Below are 23,244 nucleotides of genomic sequence, written 5' to 3'. Positions count from 1 at the left end.
AACATAACGGGCTACAAAGAGAAGCCGAGTAGAATCTCTGGCAGCAGTGCACTCCCCAAAGAAACTCAATGCGTTCTGTGTTCGGTTCGAGCAGGAAACCATCAAACCGTTGTCAACTGCCCGAGCTGCCCAGGACACATCCATACCAACCTTCACAGCTTCCAAACTCAGATCGGCCTTCTTGAAAGTGAACCCTCGGAAGACAGATGTGTTCGCGGACATCTTCAACCTCTCCCTACTCCATTATGAGGTCCCCAACTGCTTCAAGAAGACCACTATAATACCGGTGCCAAAGAAGGACCAGGCAACGATCGTAATGAATTGCTCCGAGAGGTTGGTCATGAGGCACATCAACTCCACTGCAATTCGCATACCACCAAAACTGGTCCACAGCAGATGCCATCTCCCTGGCCCTACACTCATCCCTGGAGCAACTCAACAACAAGGACTCCTACATCTGACTCTTATTTATTGACTACAACTCCGACATCAACACCATAATCCCAGCCAAGCTCATATCAAAGCTCCAAAACCTAGGATTTGGCTCCTCACTCTGCAACTGGATCCTCGACTTTCTGACCCACAGACCACAATCAAGCAGGATAAACATCAACACCTCCTCCACAATAGTCCTCAATACCGGGGCCCTGCAAGGCTGCGTACTTAGTCCCCTACTAAACTCCCTGTACACACATGACTGCATGGCAAAATTTGTCTCCAACTCTATCCACACGTTTGCTGACGACACGAACGTAGTGGGTCGGATCTCGAACAATGATGAGTCAGAATACAGGAGGGAGATAGAGAACCTAGTGGAGGTGGTGTAACGACGACAATCTCTCCCTAAACATCAGCAAGACTAAAGAGCTGGTCATTGACTTCAGGAAACAAAATATTGTACACACCACTATCTGCATCAATGGGGCCGAGGTGGAGATGGTTGACAGCTTCAAATTCCCTGGTATGCACATCACCAATAATCTGTCCTGGTCCACCCACGTTGACGCTGCGACAAACCAGCACAAGAGCGCCTATACTTCCTCAGGAAACAAAGGAAATTCGGCATGCCCACATTGACTCTCACCAACGTTTACAGATGCACCATAGAAAGCATCCTATCTGGCTGTATCACAGCCTGGTATGGCAACTGCTCAGCCCAAAACTGCAAGAAACGTCAGAGAGTCGTGAACACAGCCCAGTCCATCACACAAACCTGCGTCCCATCCATTGACTCTGTCTACATCTCCCGCTGCCTTGGGAAAGCGGGCAGCATAATCAAAACCCCTCCCACCTGGCTTACTCACTCTTCCAACTTCTTCCATCGGGCAGGAGATACAAAAGTCTGAGAACATGCACGAACAAACTCAAAAACAGCTTCTTCCCCGCTGTTACCAGACTTCTAAATTACTCTTTTATGGACTGATCTGACCTCTTCACACACCTCCCCAACGAGTAATACTATACTGCTGTATGCTTCATCCGATGCCTGTGTCTATATATTTACACTGTGTATTTTATGTTTGCCCTATTATGTATTTTCATTTAATGTACGGAATGATCTGGCTGAGCTGCACACCAAACAATACTTTTCACTGCACCTCGGTACACGTGACAATAAACAATTCCAATACAATCCGTCAGCGACTGCAGTTTTCCAATGAAGCTCAGCATAAATGCGAGAACAACCCCATATTATTTGATTCGGCACATTGGAATCAATATGAAGTTTAACAATTTCAGACCATAATCTCTGCCCCCACTTTATTTCTTCGCCTTTGCATGATTCATGTGGTAGTCACCACTGATGTATATATTAGGTGCTTTGTGGTAAGGCCCTGTACTACAGGTACGGGGGTAGTTCCCTGCCAGCTGGCTCCGCCCAGTAGGCAGAGTATAAATACGTGTGCTCCTCGTACAGCAGCCATTTTGCTAGCCACACATCTTAGTGTAATAAAGCCTCGATTGCATCCAACTCTCGTCTTTGTGTAATTGATCGTGCATCAATTTAGTGCACTAAAGTTTTCCGAAGATGGACCTCCGCATCAAGCCGGATCGCCTGCAGCTGGATCCGCAATCAGGCAACGCCAAAAAGGACTTTGAACATTGGTTAGCCTGTTTCGAAGCTTACATCAGGTCTGCACCAGACCCAATTCCGGAAGCTCAGAAGATTCAGATCCTCTACACGCGGCTGAGCTCCAACGTCTTTCCACTTATCCAGGACGTGCCGACCTACAAAGACGCCATGGCGCTACTGAAGGAAAACTACGCTCAGCGGACTAACACGCTCTATGCCAGACATATCCTCTACACTCGTAGTCAACTTCCTGGTGAGTCAGTGAAAGATTTCTGCCGTGCTCTAATTCGCACAGTCAGAGACTGTGACTGTCAGGCTGTCACGGCCACGGAACACTCGAACTTGCTCATGAGAGGCGCATTTGTTCCAGGGATAGGGTTGGATTACATCCACCAGCGCCTCTTAGAAGGGGCCACACTCGACCTCGCGGCAACCAAAAAACTAGCGCTCTCGCTGACGGTCACTTCGCGCAACATCCAGGCCTACACCCCCGGCCGCGCGGCCCAACCCTCCTACGCATCGTGGACTCCGCAGACGGCCGCCCCATCGGGGACCCCACTCAGCCAACCCCACGCAGCAGCCAACCAACCCTGGGGGCCCCAAATGTTACATCTGTGGGCAGCCAAAACACCCCCGACAACGCTGCCCGGTCCGGAGCACCCTTTGCAAGGACTGCGGCAAGAAGGGACACTTCGCTGCGGTGTACCAAGCCCGCGCAGTCGCCGCTATTGTTCCGACCCCCCCCCCCACGTACGGCCAGTGGGCGCGCCGTCTTCTCCTCCCCGGACCATGTGCGGCCCGTGTGCGCCGCCATCATTTTCAACACTCACCACGTACGGCCCGTGTGCACCGCCAACTTGTTCGACCCCCACCACATGCGGCCCGTGGGCGCTGCCATCTTGTCCTCCCCAGGATCATCAGGTGTCGCCATCTTGTTTCCCCCACGACACGTACCAGGACCCATGCCCCCCGGGCACACCATCGTCTGCCACCATCGATGACCAGCCGCGTCTCGACTTGGTCACGATTGACCAGTCCCGCCCACGCAACCTAGCAACGGCCTCTACCAACGTGGAAATCGATGGGCATGAGATCTCATGCCTGCTGGACTCTGGAGCACCGAGATCTTCATCCATCCCGATACGGTAAGGCGCTGCTCCCTCGCGGTACACCCCGCCAGCCAGAGAATCTCCCTGGCCTCCGGGTCCCACTCCGTGGCGATCAGGGGGTACTGCATAGCCACTCTCACTGTCCAGGGCGTGGAGTTCAGCGGCTTCCACCTCTATGTCCTCCCCAACCACTGCGGTGCCTTGCAACTTGGCCTGGACTTCCAGTGCAACCTCCAGAGCCTAACATTGAAATTCGGTGGGCCCCCTACCACCCCTTACTGTGTGCGGCCTCACAACCCTAAAGGTCGACCCACCTTCCCTATTTGCAAACTTAACCCCAGCTTGCAAACCCGTCGCCACCAGGAGCAGACGGTACAGCGCCCAGGACAGGAGCTTCATCAGGTCCGAAGTTCAGCGACTGCTTCGGGAAGGCATCATCGAGGCCAGCAACAGACCCTGGAGAGCTCAAGTGGTAGTTGTAAAAATTGGGGAGAAACACAGAATGGTCGTGGACTACAGTCAGACCATCAATAGGTACATGCAGCTCGACGCGTACCCCCTCCCACGCATATCTGATATGGTCAATCAGATTGCACAGTGCCGGGTCTTCTCACCTGTCGACCTAAAATCCGCCTACCACCAGCTCCCCATCCGTAAAGCGGACTGCCCATACACTGCCTTCGAGGCAGACGGGCGCCTTTACCACTTTCTTAGGGTTCCTTTTGGCGTCACCAACAGGGTCTCGGTTTTCCAACGGGAAATGGACCGAATGGTTGACCGGTACGGGCTGCGGGCCACTTTCCCGTACCTAGACAATGTCACCATCTGCGGCCACGATCAGCAGGACCATGACGCCAACCTTGCCAAATTTCTCCGCACCGCCACTCTACTCAACCTAACTTACAACAAGGAGAAGTGCGTGTTCAGCACGAACCGCTTAGCCATCCTCGACTATGTGGTCCAGAACGGAGTTCTGGGGCCCGATCCCGACCGCATGCGCCCCCTCATGGAACTCCCCCTCCCCCACTGCCCCAAGGCCCTCAAACGTTGCCTGGGGTTCTTTTCTTACTACACCCAGTGGGTCCCAAATTATGCGGACATGGCCCGCCCACTCATTCAATCCACTCTTTTTCCCCTAACGGCCGAGGCTCACCAGGCCTTCAACCGTATTAAGGCTGACATCGCCAAGGCCGCAATGCACGCAGTCAACGAGACGTTACCATTTCAAGTCGAGAGCGACGTCTGCCACCCTCAACCAGGCAGGCAGGTCCGTGTGGTGATGTGCATCAATGTAAATACATGGAGGCTAGCTAGACACTAGAGGGAGCACCAAAAACATCACACACACACACTCAGCCAATAGATCAGTTAGATAGGAGACGACCAATGGACAATCACGATGCACACGGAGGTGACATGACCACAGGGGGGCATTACACCAACCCATATTTAAAGGACACCACACACATGATCTGCCTCTTTCCAGTGGAGACAGTCAGTGAGAACAGACACAGGGTTGATTCAATATTACACCCACCACGTGGATTGCAGCAGCTGGTTAGTCAGTCTGGGTAGCTATGGTAGGATTAATAGTAGTGTCGAACCCGAGTAATAGAAGTGTAAATAGTTTAATAAACGTGTTGAAGTTATCTCCATGTCTGAACCTTCCTTTGTCACGTGCACCACAAGGAAGCCGCTTATGTTACACCTACAACATAACAAATCAGCCCGTGGCATTCTTTTCACGAACCCTTCATGCCTCCGAAATTCGGCATTCCTCCATCAAAAAAGAGGCCCAAGCCATCGTTGAAGCTGTGCGGCATTGGAGGCATTACCTGGCCGGCAGGTGATTCACTCTCCTCACTGACCAATGGTCGGTAGCCTTCATGTTTAACAATACACAGCGGGGCAAGATCAAGAACGATAAAATCTTGAGGTGGAGGATCGAACTCTCCACCTACAACTACAAGATTTTGTATCGGCCCGGTAAGCTCAACGAGCCCCCCGATGCCCTATCGCGAGGTACATGTGTCAGTGCACAGGTGGACCGACTCCAGACTCCGCACGCCAACCTTTGTCACCCGGGGGTCACACGTTTGTACCACTTCATCAAGACCTGCAATCTGCCCTACTCCGTCGAGGAAGTCAGGGCAATCACCAGAGACTGCCAGGTCTGCGCGGAGTGCAAACCGCCCTTCTACCAGCCAGACCGTGCGCGCCTGGTGAAGGCCTCCCGCCCCTTTGACCGCCTTAGCGTGGACTTCAAAGGGCCCCTCCCCTCCACCGACCGTAACACATACTTCCTCAGTGTGGTCGATGAATATTCCAGACTCCCCTTCGCCATCCCATGCCCCGACATGATGTCTGCCACCGTCATCAAAGCCCTCAACACCATCTTCGCCCTGTTCGGCTTCTCCCCCTACGTCCACAGCGACAGGGGATCCTCATTCATGAGCGATGAGCTACTTCAGTTCCTGCCCAACAAGGGTATCGCCTCGAGCAGGACGACCAGCTATAACCCCCGGGGAAATGGGCAGGTGGAGAGGGAGAATGGGACGGTTTGGAGGGCCGTCCAGCTGGCCCTACGGTCCAGAAACCTCCCGGCCTCCCGCTGGCAGGAGGTCCTCCCCGACGCACTGCACTCCATTCGGAAGCTCCTATGCACTGCAACTAATGACACACCCCATGAATGTCTCTTTGCATTCTCCAGGAAGTCCACCTCCGCGGTGTCGCTCCCGACTTGGCTCGCAGCTCCAGGACCCGTACTCCTCCGTAAGCACGTACGACTCCACAAGGCAGACCCGTTGGTTGAGAGGGTACAGCTACTCCACGCCAACCCACAGTTCGCCTGCGTAGCGTACCCCGACAGCTGCCAAGATACTGTCTCCCTCAGGGACCTGGCACCAGCTGGTTGCACACACACACACACCCCTCCGGCCTGGCGCCACCCTCCCCTCCCCTGGTGCACCCAGCCGCAACCCCCGCCCCAGGACAATCCGTCCTCCCCGTGCCCAGGCCCGAGGATGAAGAGGATTTCAACACGCTCCCAGAGTCACTGAAGACCAAATCGACACCGGAATCACCGCCATCACTGCGGCGCTCCCAACGGCAGGCAGATCAAGGCTCCAGACCGACTGAACCTGTAACTTGATCGGGACTCGAAAAAAACCATCATACTTCTGTATAACAATCCTCCACCCCCGCTGGAATCAATTTTTTTTCTGTACTTTAAAACATCTACTTGTATATAGTTCTCCACCAACCCCGCTGGACTCAATTTTAACAGGGGGTGAATGTGGTAGTCACCACTGATGTATATATTTGGTGCTTTGTGGTAAGGCCCTGCACTACAGGTACGGGGGTTGTTCCCTGTCTGCTGGCTCCGTCCAGTAGGTGTAGTATAAATATGTGTGCTCCTCGTACAGCAGCCATTTTGCCAGCTGCTGTAGGAGGCCACACATCTTAGTGTAATAAAGCCTCGATTGCATCCAACTCTCGTCTTTGTGTAATTGATCGCGCATCAATTCAGAATTCCTCGTTTATGCTTTTAGTTGCAAGCACACCTACTCTCTACATATTTTCTGTTACTTTGTTTCTTTTTTTTTGCCCTATCACCAATTCCTCCAGCCCTGCACGATTAATCCTTCCGTCATTTAATTTCTCCTGTCTCCCATCTTATGACAGGACTTCCTTTTTGTTCTTTTTCCACCCCACCAATGGACCCTCTCACTCCCTCCATATCACCTGCTAAAAACATTTCTAACTTCTTCCATTTCTAGCGAACGGTCATCCACCTAAAACTCTTTCCAAAAAATTACGAAGTGCCAGCCCCAACACGAAAAAAGGATTGAATGCCACCGACTCCTATTCTCCCCACAAGAATCACTCTGCGCTCTTGGCACTTTCCTGCTGATTCGGTCACCATGAGGGAACTTTTTTTAATAGAAATTTAAAGTCCCTTTTGTAAGGGCCACGAAGAATCCAGCACATGTTTTAAGGATACAAAGTAATACCATTTATTAACAATAACATATATATATATAACAGCAGCAGCAACTTCCCTTGCTGCACACTCTTTCCTGCTGGTTCCAAACTGGCCAGCTTTATTTATACATGGAGTTTACTAATGGTTTCTCCGCCCCCCTCATTGGGGAAGCTCATACTCCCACAGGAATGTGGGATTGTCATTAGTCCCCAGCCAATGGTAAGCAGGCAGGTTATAACATCCCTCCCCCCCCAAATTCCAAGGAATCCACCGAAGACCCTGGCGAAGGAGGGCGTCGGACTCGTTTTGCCGCAGGCCGGACACCATTTGCACGCGGCGCTGGATCAGGCGGCGTGTAACAAGATGGAGACCGGCGCTTCCATGATGAACGGCGTAACGGTTGTACATCCACAGCCCGTGGACCCGAAGACTCCCCCTCTGATGCGTCCTGTGTCTCTATCTCGGAGTCAGAGTCTGTTGCCTCCGTCATGTCAGCGTCTCTATCTCCATTCGGTTCTGTAACGACCTGCGCAGGCTTTGAGTGAGGCACCAGAGGAAGATTGTGAGGACTACCTTCCATTGTCTCTGGTCTCTGCGGCTGTAGAAATGAGCTCCGGGGGCGGGGAATCTTTGGAGGGGATAGTCCTCTGGACCGAAAGTGGTCTACATGTTTGCGCTGGAGACGACCCTGGGCTTGCACCTGGTAAGATATAGGGCCCGTTTGGTGAAAGATTACGCCAGGAACCCACTGGGCACCACCAGCAAAATTCCGAACGAACACTGGGTCACCGGGCGCAAACTGCCGAAATCGGCCGATGCCGAGAAAATCCCTGTCCCTGCCATTCTTGTGTGCGACGTACTTTTGCGCCAATGTCCGGGAAAACCATACTAAGGCGGGTGCGAAGTCTTCGGCCCATTAGGAGTTCTGCGGGAGCTACCCCAGTCACCGCATGGGGGGTGGTCCTATACGTAAACAGAAAGCGAGCCAGTCTTGTGTCCATTGATCCAGAAGACTGCTTCTTTAGGCCTCTTTTGAATGTCTGCACTACGCGCTCTCCCAACCCATTTGAAGCCGGGTGGGAAGGGGCAGTGCGGATATGGCGTATGCCGTTCATCTTTATGAACCTCGCAAACTATCACTCGTGAATGGAGTGCCGTTATCTGTGACCAGCACCTCGGGGAGGCCATGCGTACTAAAAGACAAACGCATCTTTTCAATTGTTGCGCAGGACGTTGTCCCCTGCATCTTATGTACCTCTAGCCATTTAGACTGGGCGTCGATTAGTAGAAGGAACATGGATCCTTAAAAAGGGCCTGCGAAATCTGCATGCAAGCGCGCCCAAGGCCGCCCTGGCCATTCCCAGTGATGTTGGGGCGCGGCCGGCGGAAGCTTCTGATGCTCCTGGCAAATGGAGCAGTTTTGGGCCACCTTCTCAATGTCGGTGTCGAGGCCTGGCCACCAGACATAACTCCGGGCCAACATTTTCATTTTGGTCACACCTGGATGCCCATTGTGCAAGTCTCTTCGTATCAGCTCCTGGCCTTTTTCCGGGACAATCACACGCGTCCCCCACAAGAGGATGCCGTCTTCCACGCTGAATTCTGACAGCTTGGAGGAAAATGCCCGCATCTCGCCTGGAAGCTGTCTATGCTGCACACCATACAGGACTATGTGACGAACCTTTGACAGGGCTGGCTCCGTCTGGGTCCACTCACGGATCTGTGATGCCGTGACAGGCAAGGAGTCCATAAAATTTAGGGTTGCAACCACCTCACCGGTCGTGGGGGTCGACATGGGGCCGGTCGATAAAGGCAATCGGCTCCGTGCATCGGCATTTGCTATCTGCGTACCTGGTTTGTGCTCCAGAGAATACTCATATGCAGCAAGCAACAAAGCCCAGCGCTGGATCCGTGCGGAAGCAATGGGCGGTATTGGCTTATCCTCTCTGAAAAGTCCCAACAGAGGCTTATGATCAGTCACGATAGTGAAATGGCGGCCATACACGTACTGGTGGAAGCGTTTCACCGCAAAAACCACTGCCAGGCCCTCCTTCTCGATCTGCGCATATTTTTTCTCCGCTGCAGTCAATGTGCAGGAGGCGAAAGCTATCGGTCGCTCGGCCCCGTTCTCCATCTTGTGGGACAGGACGGCCCCAATACCATACGGGGATGCATCACATGTGACGAGCAAAGGCTTTCCAGGATCAAAGTGGGTTAGTAACCCAGACGACGACAAGTGTTGCTTTACCCGCCGGAAAGCGGTTTCTTGCGGCTGACCCCAAACCCAGGTGTGATTTTTCTTTAGCAGAAGGTGCAACGGGGCCAGCGTAGTTGCCAGATTGGGGAGGAACTTTCCGTAATAGTTTACGAGGCCGAGAAAAGAACAAAGATGCGAAGTGTCAGTCGGGGCGGGGGCCTGTTGAATCGCACGCACCTTCTCTGCGACGGGGTGCAAACCTTCGTGGTCCACCCGATAACCTAGGTAGACTACTTCTTTTGCCTGAAATACGCACTTTGTGCGACGTAAACGGACTCCAGCCTCCGAAAAGTGTCTAAGGACAGCCTCCAGATTTTCCAAATGCTCCTGCTCCGACGTCCCTGTAGTCAAAACGTCATCTAAGTAGACAACGACACGTGGTAAACCTCTCAAAATGCCCTCCATAACACGTTGAAAAATAGTGCAGGCAGAGGATACTCCAAAGGGTAACCGTGTATATTCATACAGGCCCCGGTGTGTATTAATCGTTACATATGGTCGGGAGGCAAGGTCCAGCTCCAACTGTAGGTAGGCGTGACTCATATCTAATTTTGTGAACGAGAGTCCGCCTGCAAGCTTCGCGTAGAGATCCTCTATGCGAGGCATTGGATATCGGTCGAGTCGGGAAGCAGTATTCACTAAGTTTATAGTCGCCACACAAGCGAACTGTGGCATCTGGCTTCATTACAGGTACAATTGGTGCTGCCCAGTCAGCAAAACGGACGGGCCTGATAATAAACAACAGGGGTCATTGTAGTTCCTGCAATGTCCAGTGGTTCCCCCGTATAGGTGGCCAACCTGGCCTGTGAGTTGGTTAATGTAAGGGTCTGTATACCCTGCTTGATGCGGTCGAATGTCCTCTGGGCGATCACGGAGACCGTTGCGCCAGTGTCCAACTCCATCTCAAGCGGGAGACCATTGACCTGTACTGTCACCTTAATGGGGGCCACACGGGGAGCTGCCACACAATGCAGCTGCAGGCAGTCGTCCTCCGTCTCCACGTCCTCAGGAGTAGTCACCGCAGCTTCATCCACATGGAAGGTACGGCCCCTGGGATGGTCCCAGTTTCGGTCGGAACGACGGCGCCTCTGGCGCCCGCAGAACCGGCGTCCGCGACAGGGTCGGCGCCTACAAGTCTGACACGGACATGGCTCCTCATCCATTGGTTCTGGAGAAGGCTCCCTTCGGGGAGGAATGTCCGACGGCCACTGCCGTCGGTCCGGACGTCGCCTCGCCCAAGGTACCGCAGGAGTGCGGGGGGACGTTTCCGGACGGAAGGGGTTGCGCCCCAAGGCATGCACTTCCATTCCCTGTAGCTCCTGCACTCCTCGTTCTGCGCTCTCTCGGATCAATACTATTTGAATGGCCTGTTGAAAAGTCAATGTTGGCTCAGCTAACATCTTTCTCTGGGTGGCCGCACTGTTAATACCGCAAACCAAACGGTCGCGTAACATTTCTGACAAGGTCTCACCATAGTCACAGTACTCCGCAATCCTGCGTAGCCTGGATAGAAAGTCGGCAAGGGATTCTCCAGGGGTCCTCGCAGTGGTATTAAACCGGTAACGCTGGACTATCGTGGATGGGGTTGGGTTAAAATGTTGCCCCACTATATTCACAAGTTCATCAAACGTTTTGGTGTCCGGCGCAGCTGGGTACGTAAGGCTCCTAATCACCCCAAACGTATGCGGGCCGCAGGCGGTGAGCAATATGACCACCAGGCGCTCGTTTTCGGTGATATTGTTTGCCCGGAAATAGTAACGCATCCGTTGTGCGTACTGGTTCCAGCTTTCCAGCGCAGCATCAAAAACATCCAAACGTCCGTACAGAGGCATGGTGTAATAGAAAACTTCCAACCTGTATCCAACAAAAATCCAGGGAGGTGGCTTCAGCAGTGTAGACAGCTATTCACTTTAATCCCATCTTCGTCGCCAGTTTTGTAAGGGCCACGAAGAATCCAGCACGGGTTTTAAGGATACAAAGTAATAACATTTATTTACAATAACATATATATATATATATATATATATATATATATATAAAACAGCAGCAGCAACTTCCCTTGCTGCACACTCCTTCCTGCTGGTTCCTAAACTGGCCAGCTTTATTTATACTAGGAGTTTACTAATGGTTTCTCCACACCCCTCATTGAGGAAGCTCATACTCCCACAGGATTGTGGGATTGTCATTAGTCCCCAGCCAATGGTAAGCAGGCAGGTTATAACAGTCCCCAATTCATTTTTTTCCCAATAAAGGGGCAATTTAGCGTGGCCAATCCACCTGCCATGCACATCTTTCGGTTGTGGGGGTGAGGCCCACGCAGACAAAGGGAGAATATGCAAACTCAACTCGGACAATAATCCGAGGCCAGGATTCGATCCGAGGCAGCAGTGCTAACCACCCTGCCGCCCTTAGCCACAGGGAAACTTAATCAGTGCGATCACTGGAGAGCTCCATATACACACTCCCCAGCTCTTCAAGATCCAGTCGTGGGGATGGCAGCACGAAAGCCAGCACCATGTTTCATGACCAGACTCCTGGGTGGTGGGCAGCAGAGGCGGTAAGTCCTGTACTCGCAATCCTGAGTCGAGTCACAAGCAGAGTTTCCACCCCCACGTGTGAGGCAATGGTGACTACCAGCAATCTCCAGAAGAGGATGGTGCAGGGAAAAGATGAATGACCTGATTCGCACAACCAGGGTAGGCTTACAACCTCCAGTCTCTCACTGTACCCCCTCACCACCTTTCGCACCTCCAAGGTGATTTCTCAGCCAGCCACCTCGTGGGTTGCCCTCAGATGGTGATTCCATCTTCTTCCCCCCCGCCCCACACCTGCCATGTTTCACCCCCAGTCTTAGCTCTGCTCTTCACATCATTTTTCCCATTCCATTCTCACGCATGTCACTCCTTAATCATCTAAACATACATGACTCCTACCTACACTCTTCCTATCTGTGTCTCTGCAGGACAAACCCGAGCACAACTATGTGAGAGGGCACAGTCACCCGGTGTTATGTGGGAGCTCTGGAACCTCACCTGTATGAGAAAAGAGCTCTTAAGCTGGCCGGGGAGGAGCAGAACTGTGCTGATGTGAAGTGGGGGCAATGCGCAAAATTGAGAACCCTAAGGACAAACAGTCATTCCTCAACCCTCACGTGAATAAACATGTTGCTTCTTTTATTTTCACAAAGTGCTAATGCCATCTCCATTCGTTTGCAGGGCAACCCAGCCTATCCTCACACACCCTGCAATCACGTGACCCAAGCAGCTCTGAGGGAGATGTCAGATATAACCATTAAAGAAGCGTCATCTTTCACCAGCGCAGCTACTCACACCTTGTTGGGATTACCCAGTAGGCAGACATCTGGGTCACACACTGGTGAGCACATCACAGTTGATGATCCACAGCAGGTGGAGGCAGGGGCATCCCAGGGATCTGGCACTCGGAGGAATGCTGCTGCCCTGGACACTGCTGAGCCTCTGGCCGATAATATGCCTCTAGATCTGGTTTTCTCAGAGCTGACGGAACTGCAAAAGCAGATTTGGGAGAATCAGGAAGGCTTGACAGCATCCCTCCTCAATCTGCAAATCATGCTCCGCAAACCCCTGCGCACACTGGGCACTTCATCCCTGTGCAATGTGAGAGTGGCAGCGCTATGTCTCTGCCACCTCCCACACCGATCACTCAGTGAAGACATATTGCTGCAGGCAATGCCTCCTCCCACTAACCCCGGCATCAAGGCTGAGGCATCACATTGCAGACAGCCCTCTCCAGTGATGAGGCTGACAAAGTAAAGAGAGGTTGAGCCACTCTGGATGTGAACACACGAGAATCCCTGACCTCAAAGGGGTTGTACCAGTAGAGATCACATCCTGTGTCGCTAAACCCCATGATAAGTCTGTTCCTTGGCAGGATGTATTCAGCTCTCTATCAGGCAAAAGTCAAGCATATCACTGAGGAAGAGAGGAGCATCCCTTTGTCCTCAATGCAAGTCATCATCATTCTCTTGCAAAGTCTGGCCAATGGCTTTAACATCCTGTCCATGGTATTGGGCACCATCATGGAAACGTACCACTGGCACCACACTAATGCTGAGATAGCAGTCACCACAGTTGAAGATATCCTCACCCCTAGTCCTGCTGATCCCCAAACTAGAGATTACGAGGGCATCCCTCGCTTGATGGTGTCATAATATACACACAGGTAGATGATGGTGCACAGACAGGCAGTGATTGACACACAGGATGACCAGTGAACACACAGAACACAGCAGCCAATCACCAGACAGGACACGACCACTATAAAGCCAGACGGCACTAGTATTCCCGCTCTCTTGGGATCCAGCCTCTGAGACAGTCAGAGCCCATGAGCAGCAACTAGAACATACACCATGTGGTAGTAAGATAGTCTGGTCAGGTTAGCCTCAGGTCTCCAGTCAAGTTAGCATAGTGTCAACCCACAGTTAATGTATGTATGATAGTTAAGAGTTCAATAAAATTGAGTTGCATTTCTTCAAGTGTTGGAAGCCTGTCTCTCTCATTGCTGTAGTAAACGCAGTCCTCGCAGACCCGGCATACCCAACACATCATGATACCAGTGAGTTATGCTAGAGTTTGCAGACCTACCTTGAGATAGTCTGCCTTTGACCAGCGATCAGCCATCCGGTAACATGGACAGCGTCCGCCCTCCCCCGCAGCTCCGCAACGCCGGCAGCCTCGGTGCTAACTGGAAGATTTTCAAGCAGAAGTTCCAGCTGTATCTTGACGCCACCGACCTCGAAACCGCATCGGATGCCAGGAAGATCGCTCTCTTCCTCTCTACAGCTGGGGACCACGCTATCCACATCTTCAACTCCCTCACCTTTGCCAACACATCAGGTGGCGCAAGCGAACCCTGGCCTTGGACCAAGGTCCTTCCTCCTCCTCTGCGGGTAGACCCTCATGCCCTCCTTGATCTCCTTCTCATCTGAGGAATGAGGCACTCCTTCATCTCATCCAGGTCTAGGCGGTCTCCCCTCTGCAGCACCAGGTTGTGGAGAGCACAGAACACAATAATGCAGGGCACTCTCTGAGGGCTGTACTGGAGGGCTGGAGGTCACCCCCCACAGCCGCCCCCCCCCCACCCCACCCCACCCCACCCTGATCACCTTCTCCACCAGCACGCGCATTGAAGCATGAGCCTCGTTGTAGTGAGCATCTGCCTCAGTTAACGGCATCTGCACTGACATCATCAGCCACCTCCTTAATGTATACGCCTTCTCCCCAAGCCATTCCTCCAGTCACAGCTTCCCCTCAAAGACGGCTGGGATCTGTGAGTTCCCAAAGATGTAACTGCCATGGACACTCCTCGGGAAACAGTCACACACCTGCATGGCTCACATTGTGTGGTCACAGACGATCCGCAGGCTGATGGAATGGAATTCCTTGAAGCTTAGAAACAATGCGCAATGAGGCCACAGGGCCACGTTGGTTCAGTCTATCAAACCCTGCACTTGGGGCATTGCTGCTAAACGGATGAATCCCATGGCCCTGGTGCCTTGGATCTCCTGGTCTCAGTCCAAGTTTATATTCGTGTGGGCCCTCACATAAAGAGTATCTGGCACCTCCCAAATGTGTGTGGCTGACTAGGATATGGCTGCCCTGAAACGAGCTGCTCGCACAGAAGTGCAGAGTGGCAGTGACTTCAAGTACCATGGGGAGTGGGTATTCCCCCAGCCCATGTGGTGGTTGCCAGCACTTGCAGCACATGGCAAGGTTGGTCCACCGTTCCCCCGGAACAGGCGCAGTCTTCTCCGGCACGATGGCTCCAACATCTCAAGGTAGACAAACCAACGTCAGAAGACCCTCGGTCAGTCAAGTCTCAAACTAGGCTGCTCCCTGAACAGCTCAGGACCCAGGCTCCCCCTCCTCAGCAGGGTGCTGGTCCTGATTGCGTGCAATGATACGTCCCTGTCTCTGCTACTGCTCTATCGCTATGAGTACAAACACCAACTTGACACGCTCCATAATTCTCCAGAATAATGCACTGAAAATAGAAGGAAACCAAAGTGAGCAATGAGGATTCCTGAGAAGGGCCTGCCCCTCTACTGGGACCTCCCCTGCACTTCCCCCCTCAGTGAGTGCTTCTCCATTAAGCCTCACACCCTCCACTCTCACACTGGCACATCCCCACTCCTGTCCCTTTCAAGTCTGCCAGGATTAATCACCTGGACACGCGAGAATCTCACTGGCACATTTCTCACGGCAATTCCCTAGCCCCCTCCGCCCTCCCCCTTAGGTGACAGGGCTGCTGAGTGGATGCATGGGACCTGCGGCTGCATCCTCAAAGAAACTTCCCATAACGACAGGTAACAGGGCGGCTGATGATAGACTTCACCATGAAGCCTTTTTTGGGGGGTCACATCAGTGTATCCTGTGCGATCTAAACACCTGATTAAGCATTGGGGTTCAATGCTCAGGACTCAAATCAATGGCAGTTCTCTTTAGCTTTGTATATCTCATTGGCACTTTTGAGTTGCTACTGAAGGGTGAAATTGAATTTCAATCAATTGAATGCCTCTTGTGACAGTTGAGGTACAGCTGATAAGAGTGAAAAGCCTGCAATGAACATGACATCTGGAGGGCATCCGCATTCTCCCATTTCACAGCCCTGCACACTTATTCCTCTGACACATATTTCCTAGATAAGTGCAATCAATAGAGCTCAATCCCTTGGTCCTCAGATTGCTGTCTGAATGCGGGGTTCTAGGCACAATTCAGTTGTGCTTCCCCAAGTGAGATGGTCTTCATTACTCGAGGCAGAGATGCAGGCCATTCCTGAGGTGCCCAGTCTGCCCTTACTGAAGGACTGGCACACCTTCAGCAGTGATTTGGCCACAAGCCCAGCAAGGAGGGCACAAAGCCTGCATACCAGCTTCCAGACCCATTAAAGTAAGGGCGCCCCAAAGTGAATGGAAGGTAAAGCCTGCTAGGGCCCCCCCCCCCCCCCCCCCCCCCCCCCCCCGCGGGAATGAGTGACTGACCCCCCCCTGCCCCAAGTCTTCCTCTTTGATGCACCCTGAGCAGTGAAGTTAGTAAATCATGGCTGCCTGAATGCTCACCTCCGATATCCCCCTCAGAGGTGAAGCCACCAGGTTAATGCTTTTGTAGACCTGTTGTAAATGATGCTGGAGTGATGTCATGCGAGTGCCCAGTGATATTACAAGAGGGGTGAAGGTCTGGAAAGAGTGTTCATGATGACATGCTAACGTATTAAATGGCTGTTTAGCACAGGGCTAAATCGCTGGCTTTGAAAGCAGACCAAGGCAGGCCAGCAGCACGGTTCGATTCCCGTAACAGCCTCCCCGAACAGGCGCCGGAATGTGGCGACTAGGGGCTTTTCACAGTAACTTCATTTTAAGCCTACTTGTGACAATAAGCGATTTTCATTTCATTTTCATTTAAAAGGAGGTTCCCGGCTTTGCGCGGTGTGATTCGCATTACTCCACTGGTTGGGAGGAGAGGGGGGAGGTGTCCAAAATCCAGTCACATCAGGTTTCTCACGGATAGAGCGAGAGAGGGCTCAAGTATCCTTGCCTCGAGGCAGCACGGTTAGCATTGCTGCCTCACGGCGCCGAGGTTCCAGGTTCGATCCTGGCTCTGGGTCACTGTCTGTGTGGAGTTTGCACATTCAACCCAGCTCTGGGTCACTGTCCGTGTGGAGTTTGCCCCCACAACTCAAAGATGTGCAGGCTAGGTGGATTGGCCACGCTAAATTGCCCCTTAATTGGAAAAAATGAATTGGGTACTCTAAATTTATATTTAAAAAGTATCCTTGCCTCATAGATTTACAAATTAAAAAAAATTGTTTGGAGTTCTTGTCTGATATCCTAACAAATGTTGGGGTCTGGTTCGGTGTTCTAACAGGTTCCAAAATGCTTCCTTTCAGATCTAGCTCAGTAAATGCTTCTCTCTGGATTTGCTGCCCAATTATCTTCTACTGGAGTTATAGAAAACATCAATATAATTACTGGTTTATTAATAAGCATTTATGTCAAACATTGTATTGTGATTTAGCAGCTGTATGTCTTTAACTCTGTTTAAGTTAAATATTGTAAGTAAATGCAATCATTAGTTTTAGATTCAATAATCTGCCCTACACTTAATGAGGTTGGCAGCAGGACCATGGAAAATTGCTCTGTTAGCTATGTTTGTTTAGTACCAGTGAACTCTGGACACCAGTTGCAGCGGCAGAGACAGTTTGCTGTCATGGGAAGCAGTAGCCCGATTCCGGTTGTATTCATGAACAGACAGTTTCTGGTTTCGGTCAGAAAACAGGCATCAGAACCCTTAATAGCCTATTTCAGGGGCCTTATGCCTATGTTAGGTTGCTATTTATAGGGCTCTCAACATGCATTTCCAACCTTGTTCAGCCATGGTTGGTTAGATCTCTAAATTGGACTTCATTAAGTTGGTTTTCACTTTAAAATGGGTGCAATGAGAGTCAATTTCCCAAGATAATTAATTTCAAGCTTTTTGGAAAGGGGAGAAATGCATTGTGAACAACCCTGCACACATAATTTATCAGAATATATCAACAATAAAAGTAGTTGTGGGGGCGTGGGGATGCCAATAGAAACTGCATTTTTCCAAAACATCAATACAATTAATTAAGTGCTCAACTATAACAGAAGACTGTTTTTTAACTCAATCCTTCCCCATGTTGACATGGTATAAACAGTTGTAAGAATAAGCCCAACAATTAAATCAGTTTAACTTCAGTGGTGGGAAAGTTTCTAGAAACAATTATTTGGGATAAAATTAGTAGTCATATGGAAAATGTGGGTTGATTAGGAAGTGCCAGCATGAATATCTAAAGGGGAAATGGTGTTTAACTTGTTGGAGTTTTTTGATGAAGCAACAAAAAGGGTCGATGAGGGGAATGTTGTTGATGTGGCGTACATGGACTTTCAAAGGGTATTTGATACAGTTCCAAACAACAAATTTGTGGGAGATGTTATTACTCATGGAATAAAAAGGATCATAGTGTTGATGTCATGGTAGGGAGGTGGTGGTGTTTGGTAGTGTCATTGGACTGGTAATCCAGGGAACTAGGATAATGCTTTGGGGACCTCGGTTCAAATCTCACCAAGGTAGATGATGGAATTTGACTTGAATTTTAAAAAATCTGTACTTAATAGTCTAATGATGTCCATGAATCAATTGTCGGAAAAGATCATCTGGTTCACTAACATCCTTTAGGGAACAAAATCTGCCGCTCTCACCTGGTGTGTCCTACATGTGACTCCAGACCTACAGCAATGTGGTTGGCTCAGAACAAGGGCAAATAGGGATGGGCAATAAATGATGGCCTAGTCATCGACATCCACCTCCCATAAATGAATTAAAAAGGCAACATGGATATAAAATCGGCTAAGTAATAGGAAACAAAGCAATAATGGTCAATAGATTTTTTTTGGACTGGAAGAAGGTTTGTAGGGGTCGGTATTGGAACGCTTGCTTTTCCCAATGTGTCATTAATGATCTAGATCTTGCGTTTTCAGGAGACAATTTCAAAGTCTGTGGATAATACAAAACTTGGAGGCATTATTAACTATGAGAAGGACAATATCAAACTTCAAAGGGCATAGACAGATTCGTGAAGTGAGCTTCAAAAAACAGTTCAGAAAAAAGCTCAATGTTGATGGCTTCAAGCCTGCTAGTGAACTTCCAACAATGTCTTCTCAAAAATCTCTAAATTGTTTGTTTTAATGGAGTGGAGGAAAATTGGAAAGAGTTGAAGACAGTCATCATTTCAAGCTCTGAAGAAACCATTGGCTAAAAACCAGGAAACACCAAGATTGGTTTGACGCGAATTAGTATACCATCCAAGACATTATCGAAAGGAGGAGGAAAGCCATCCACATCTAGCAAAATGACATAAACAGTAAGGCAAAGAAGCGAGCTCATTAATCAGCCAAGGCAGAGGTACAAAGAAGAACTAAGGAAATCAAGAACCAATGGTGGGCTGAGGAAGCTAAAGAGCTTCTGACTCTTTGCTTGTCTAAATACATAAAGGGCAAAAGAGTAATGAGGGAAAGAGTAGGGCCCTTAAGGATCTACAAGGTCATCTATATGCGGTTCCACCAAGAGATGGGTGAGATCCTAATTGAATATTTCTCATCGGTATTTACTGTTGAGAAAGGCATGGATGTTAGGGAACTTGGGAAAATAAATAGTGATATCTTGAAGAGTGTACATATTACAGAGGATGAGGTGCTGGAGATCTTATAGCGCATCAAGGTAGTTAAACCCCGGGACCTGATGAAATGTATCCCAGGACGTTGTGTGAGGCTAGGGAGGAAATTGCGGGTCCACTAGCAGAGATATTTGAATCGTTGACAGCCACAGGTGAGGTGCCTGAAGATTGGAAGGTAAAAAATGTTGGGCCTTTGCTTAAGAAGGGCCGCGGGAAAAGCCTGGGAACTACAGACTGGTGAGCCTAAGTCTGTGGTGGGTAAGTTGTTAGAAGGTATTCTGAGAGACAGGAGCGACAGGTATTTAGAGAAGCAAGGGCTGATTAGGGTCAGTCAGCATGGCTTTCTGATTGGAAAATCAGGGGCTAGATTCTCCGGTTGCCAATGCCGAAATCACGTTCGGCGACCGGCCGGAGAATCCAAATTCCCGACGGAATCGGGGGCGACGTCGCTTTCGCGATGCGCCGCCCCCTCCATGCCACGTATCGACGGCCACAGGCCATTGCCTGAGGCCCGCCCCCAGATGCTCCGCTCCCACCCAGCCGAGTTCCCGAGGGTGTGGGTCTCTCATGGTCTCACCCGTCGGGAACGCGGCGTGGCGGCTGCGGGACTCAGTCCCGTGCCGCCACAGTCGGGGCAGGACCGATTTGCGGGCCGGGGGGGGTCATTATTCAGGGCTGGGGGCACTGTGGGGGGGCGGTGCTTCAGGGCGCGCGAGCTGGCTGAAGGGGGGGACTATTTAGCGGGCCGGGTACGGAGCGGCCTCCGCCATGAAACACGGCACGGCCGCTGCCATGTGCGTGCGTGGCTACGGCACCGGCAATTCTCTGGGTCGTATTGGCAACTAGCGCCCAGCAAGCTGGGGAATCGGTGGCCATTTTGCGGCAGTTTTCCTGCCGTTCCCATGCTGGCGTGGGGACATAGTCCCAGAATTGGAGAATCCAGCCCCATTTTTCACGAATTTGATTGTTTTTTCAAGGAGTAACCAAGAAGATAGATGAGGGCTGTGCAATTACGTTGTCTACATGGACTTTAGCAAGGCCTTTGACAAGGTACTGCATGGTAGGTTGTTGCACAAGGTTAAATCTCACGGGATCCAGGGTGAGGAAGCCAATTGGATACAAAATCTGCTTGACGACAGAAGACAAAGGGTTGTTGCATAGGGTTGTTTTTCAAATTGGAGGCCTGTAACCAGTGGTGTGCCTCAGGGTTCTGTGCTGGGTCCATTTTTATTGTTACTTATATTAATGATTTGGTTGAGATGTAAGTTTGCAGATGACACCAGGATTGGTGGCATAGTGGATAGTCAAAAAGGTTGACTAAGATTGCAGAGGGATCTTGATCAATTGGGCTTGTGTGCTGATGAAGGGCAGATGGAGTTTAATTTAGATAAATGTGAGATGATGCATTTTGGTAGATCAAATTGGGGCAAGACCTCTCAGTTAATGGTAGCGTGTTGGGGAGAGTTAAAGAACAAATAGATCTAGGAGTACGGGTTCATAGCTCCTTGAAAGTGGACTTACAGGTAGACAGGCTGATGAAGAAGATTATCGGCATGCTTGGTTTCATTGGTCAAAGGCTCCCGAGCAAGAGGAGGACATAGAAGCGCTTCAAAGACACATCTGAAGGCATACCTCAAGAAATGCAACACAGACGTCAATGTCTGGGAGACTCTTGCTCTGAAGAGACCTACTTGGAGGAACCTCCTGATTGAAGGGACACAATTCTTCAAGGAAATCCAACAGCAAGAGGAGGCCTAGAAACAGGGCCCAAGAAAGGAATACCAGAAAACTAGAGTCCAAGGACCGATCCCACCTCCCGGAAACACCTGCCAAGTGTGCGGTCGAAGATGTGTCTCCAGGATTGGGCTCATCAACCACACAAGGACCCACAGAACCCATGACCAATAATACAGAGCTTCTTAGGTAGACAATGATACTCATTAGCGAGGGATCACAAAGAAGAGAAGAGTGATGTGGGCAGATAGCTGGCAGATGAAGTTCAATACGGAAAACTGTGAGGTGATGTATTTTGATAGAAAGAACATGGACAGACAACATAAAATAAGGGGTATAATTCTTAAGGGGTTGCAGGAGCAGAGAAACCTCAGGGTATATGTGCATAGATCATTGAAGGTGACAGGAGAGGTGGCAAGAGCAGTTAAAGTAGACATTATTATCCTGAGCTTTATAAAAGAGGGATAGCGTACAAGAGCAAGGAGATTGTGCTGAACTTATACAAGATGCACGTGAGACCTCAACTGGAGTATTGTGCACAGTTCTGGATGCCACACTATAGGAAGGATGGGAATGCACTGGATGGAGTGCAGAAGAGGATTACAAGAATGGCTCCAAGGATTAGAAACTTCAGTTATGAGGATAGATTGGTGCGGTTGGAACTGTTCTCCTTGGAGAGAAGAAGGCTAAGAGGAGATTTGATAGACATGTTCAAAACCATGAGGGGGCTGGACAGAGTGGATAGGGAGTACCTGTTCCTGTTTGTAAAAGGATTGAGAATGATAGGACACAGATTTAAAGTGAGTTGTAAAAGGAGCAAATGTGATGTGACAAAAAAACCTTTTCACACACAGAGTGGTTCATGTTTGGAATGAACTTCCTCGAAGTGGGGTAGAGGCAGGTTCTATCGTGGTATTCAAGAGAGCAGTAGATGATTATTTTTCTATTCAAATAATGTGCAGGGCATTGGGAAAAAGGCAGGAGTTTGTCAATAAGTCATAATGCTCCTTTGGAGAGCTGGTGCAGACAAAATGGGCCAGATGATCTTCTGAGCCATACCAATTCTGTGATCCTATAAGTTTAATGAGAAGTACCATTCTGGCAAAGTATAAACAAGCCAATTTCCTTTCTGTTAAGTTACTATTCCTTCTCTACAGGATAAGTCACCATTTTCTGCATTTATTGGTCCAGCCATTTGCAAAGATATAAACACTTGGACAATCAACACATACTAATTCAGCCATTAGACAATCTGGGGAAACAATCATTTATATTTAAGAATATTTCAACAAATTTACTAGAAATGTAGCAAAAATAATCATCATTAATCTTCTACAAAAGTTGTGAATCTTATTAGAAGGATCTAGAACCCACCTGCCAAACAGGATCAGTGTGCTTGCCAGATTTAGCTGAACTCTTGTAAACAGGCTTTGCACTGCGTTCCTTGATGTTGTAGACAGCAACACAACCATCATAAAATCCAACTGCTATCAGGTGTGGATACATGTTGTGGATATCAACGCACAAGACACTGCTCTCTGTGCTATATTGGTATTCAGGGTAGGTAGGATTTTTCAGCGAATGAACCAGAAGCATGCCACGGTTCTGTTTCATAAAATCATCTAGGGTTAAGGGAGAAAAATAATCTTACATTAACCAAAACAGCAGAGGAATGAACTTAATTACAGACACTTAGGATGAAATTTTGCCAAAACTGAGGAGTCATATGAGTGTTTTTTGGGTGAGTGAGAGCCAGGACTTCCCCACAATATTGGCAGATACTGGGTTGTTGTAAAACTCCAGCTGGTTTAATAACATAATTCAGAGGGGGAATGGAGCTGCCTTTATATTC

At 50.1% G+C, this 23,244-nt stretch overlaps 1 protein-coding gene across 2 annotated transcripts in view; it reads right to left on the bottom strand.

Moving 5' to 3' along the window:
• The window catches only part of dnai1.2 (dynein, axonemal, intermediate chain 1, paralog 2), a 441,248-nt gene that overhangs the window by 214,420 nt on the left and 203,584 nt on the right, over positions 1-23,244 (bottom strand). For both annotated transcript variants that reach the window (XM_072497265.1, XM_072497264.1), the window contains exon 13: positions 22,767-23,014. In XM_072497265.1, the coding sequence (XP_072353366.1) occupies positions 22,767-23,014 (248 nt within the window). The remainder of the gene's footprint in view (positions 1-22,766; positions 23,015-23,244) is intronic.

Source organism: Scyliorhinus torazame, chromosome 3, assembly GCF_047496885.1.
Source record: "Scyliorhinus torazame isolate Kashiwa2021f chromosome 3, sScyTor2.1, whole genome shotgun sequence".
NCBI lineage: Eukaryota > Metazoa > Chordata > Chondrichthyes > Carcharhiniformes > Scyliorhinidae > Scyliorhinus > Scyliorhinus torazame.
The sequence above is the reverse complement of the archived record's forward strand: the minus strand, read 5'-3'. Positions and strand labels throughout refer to the sequence as shown.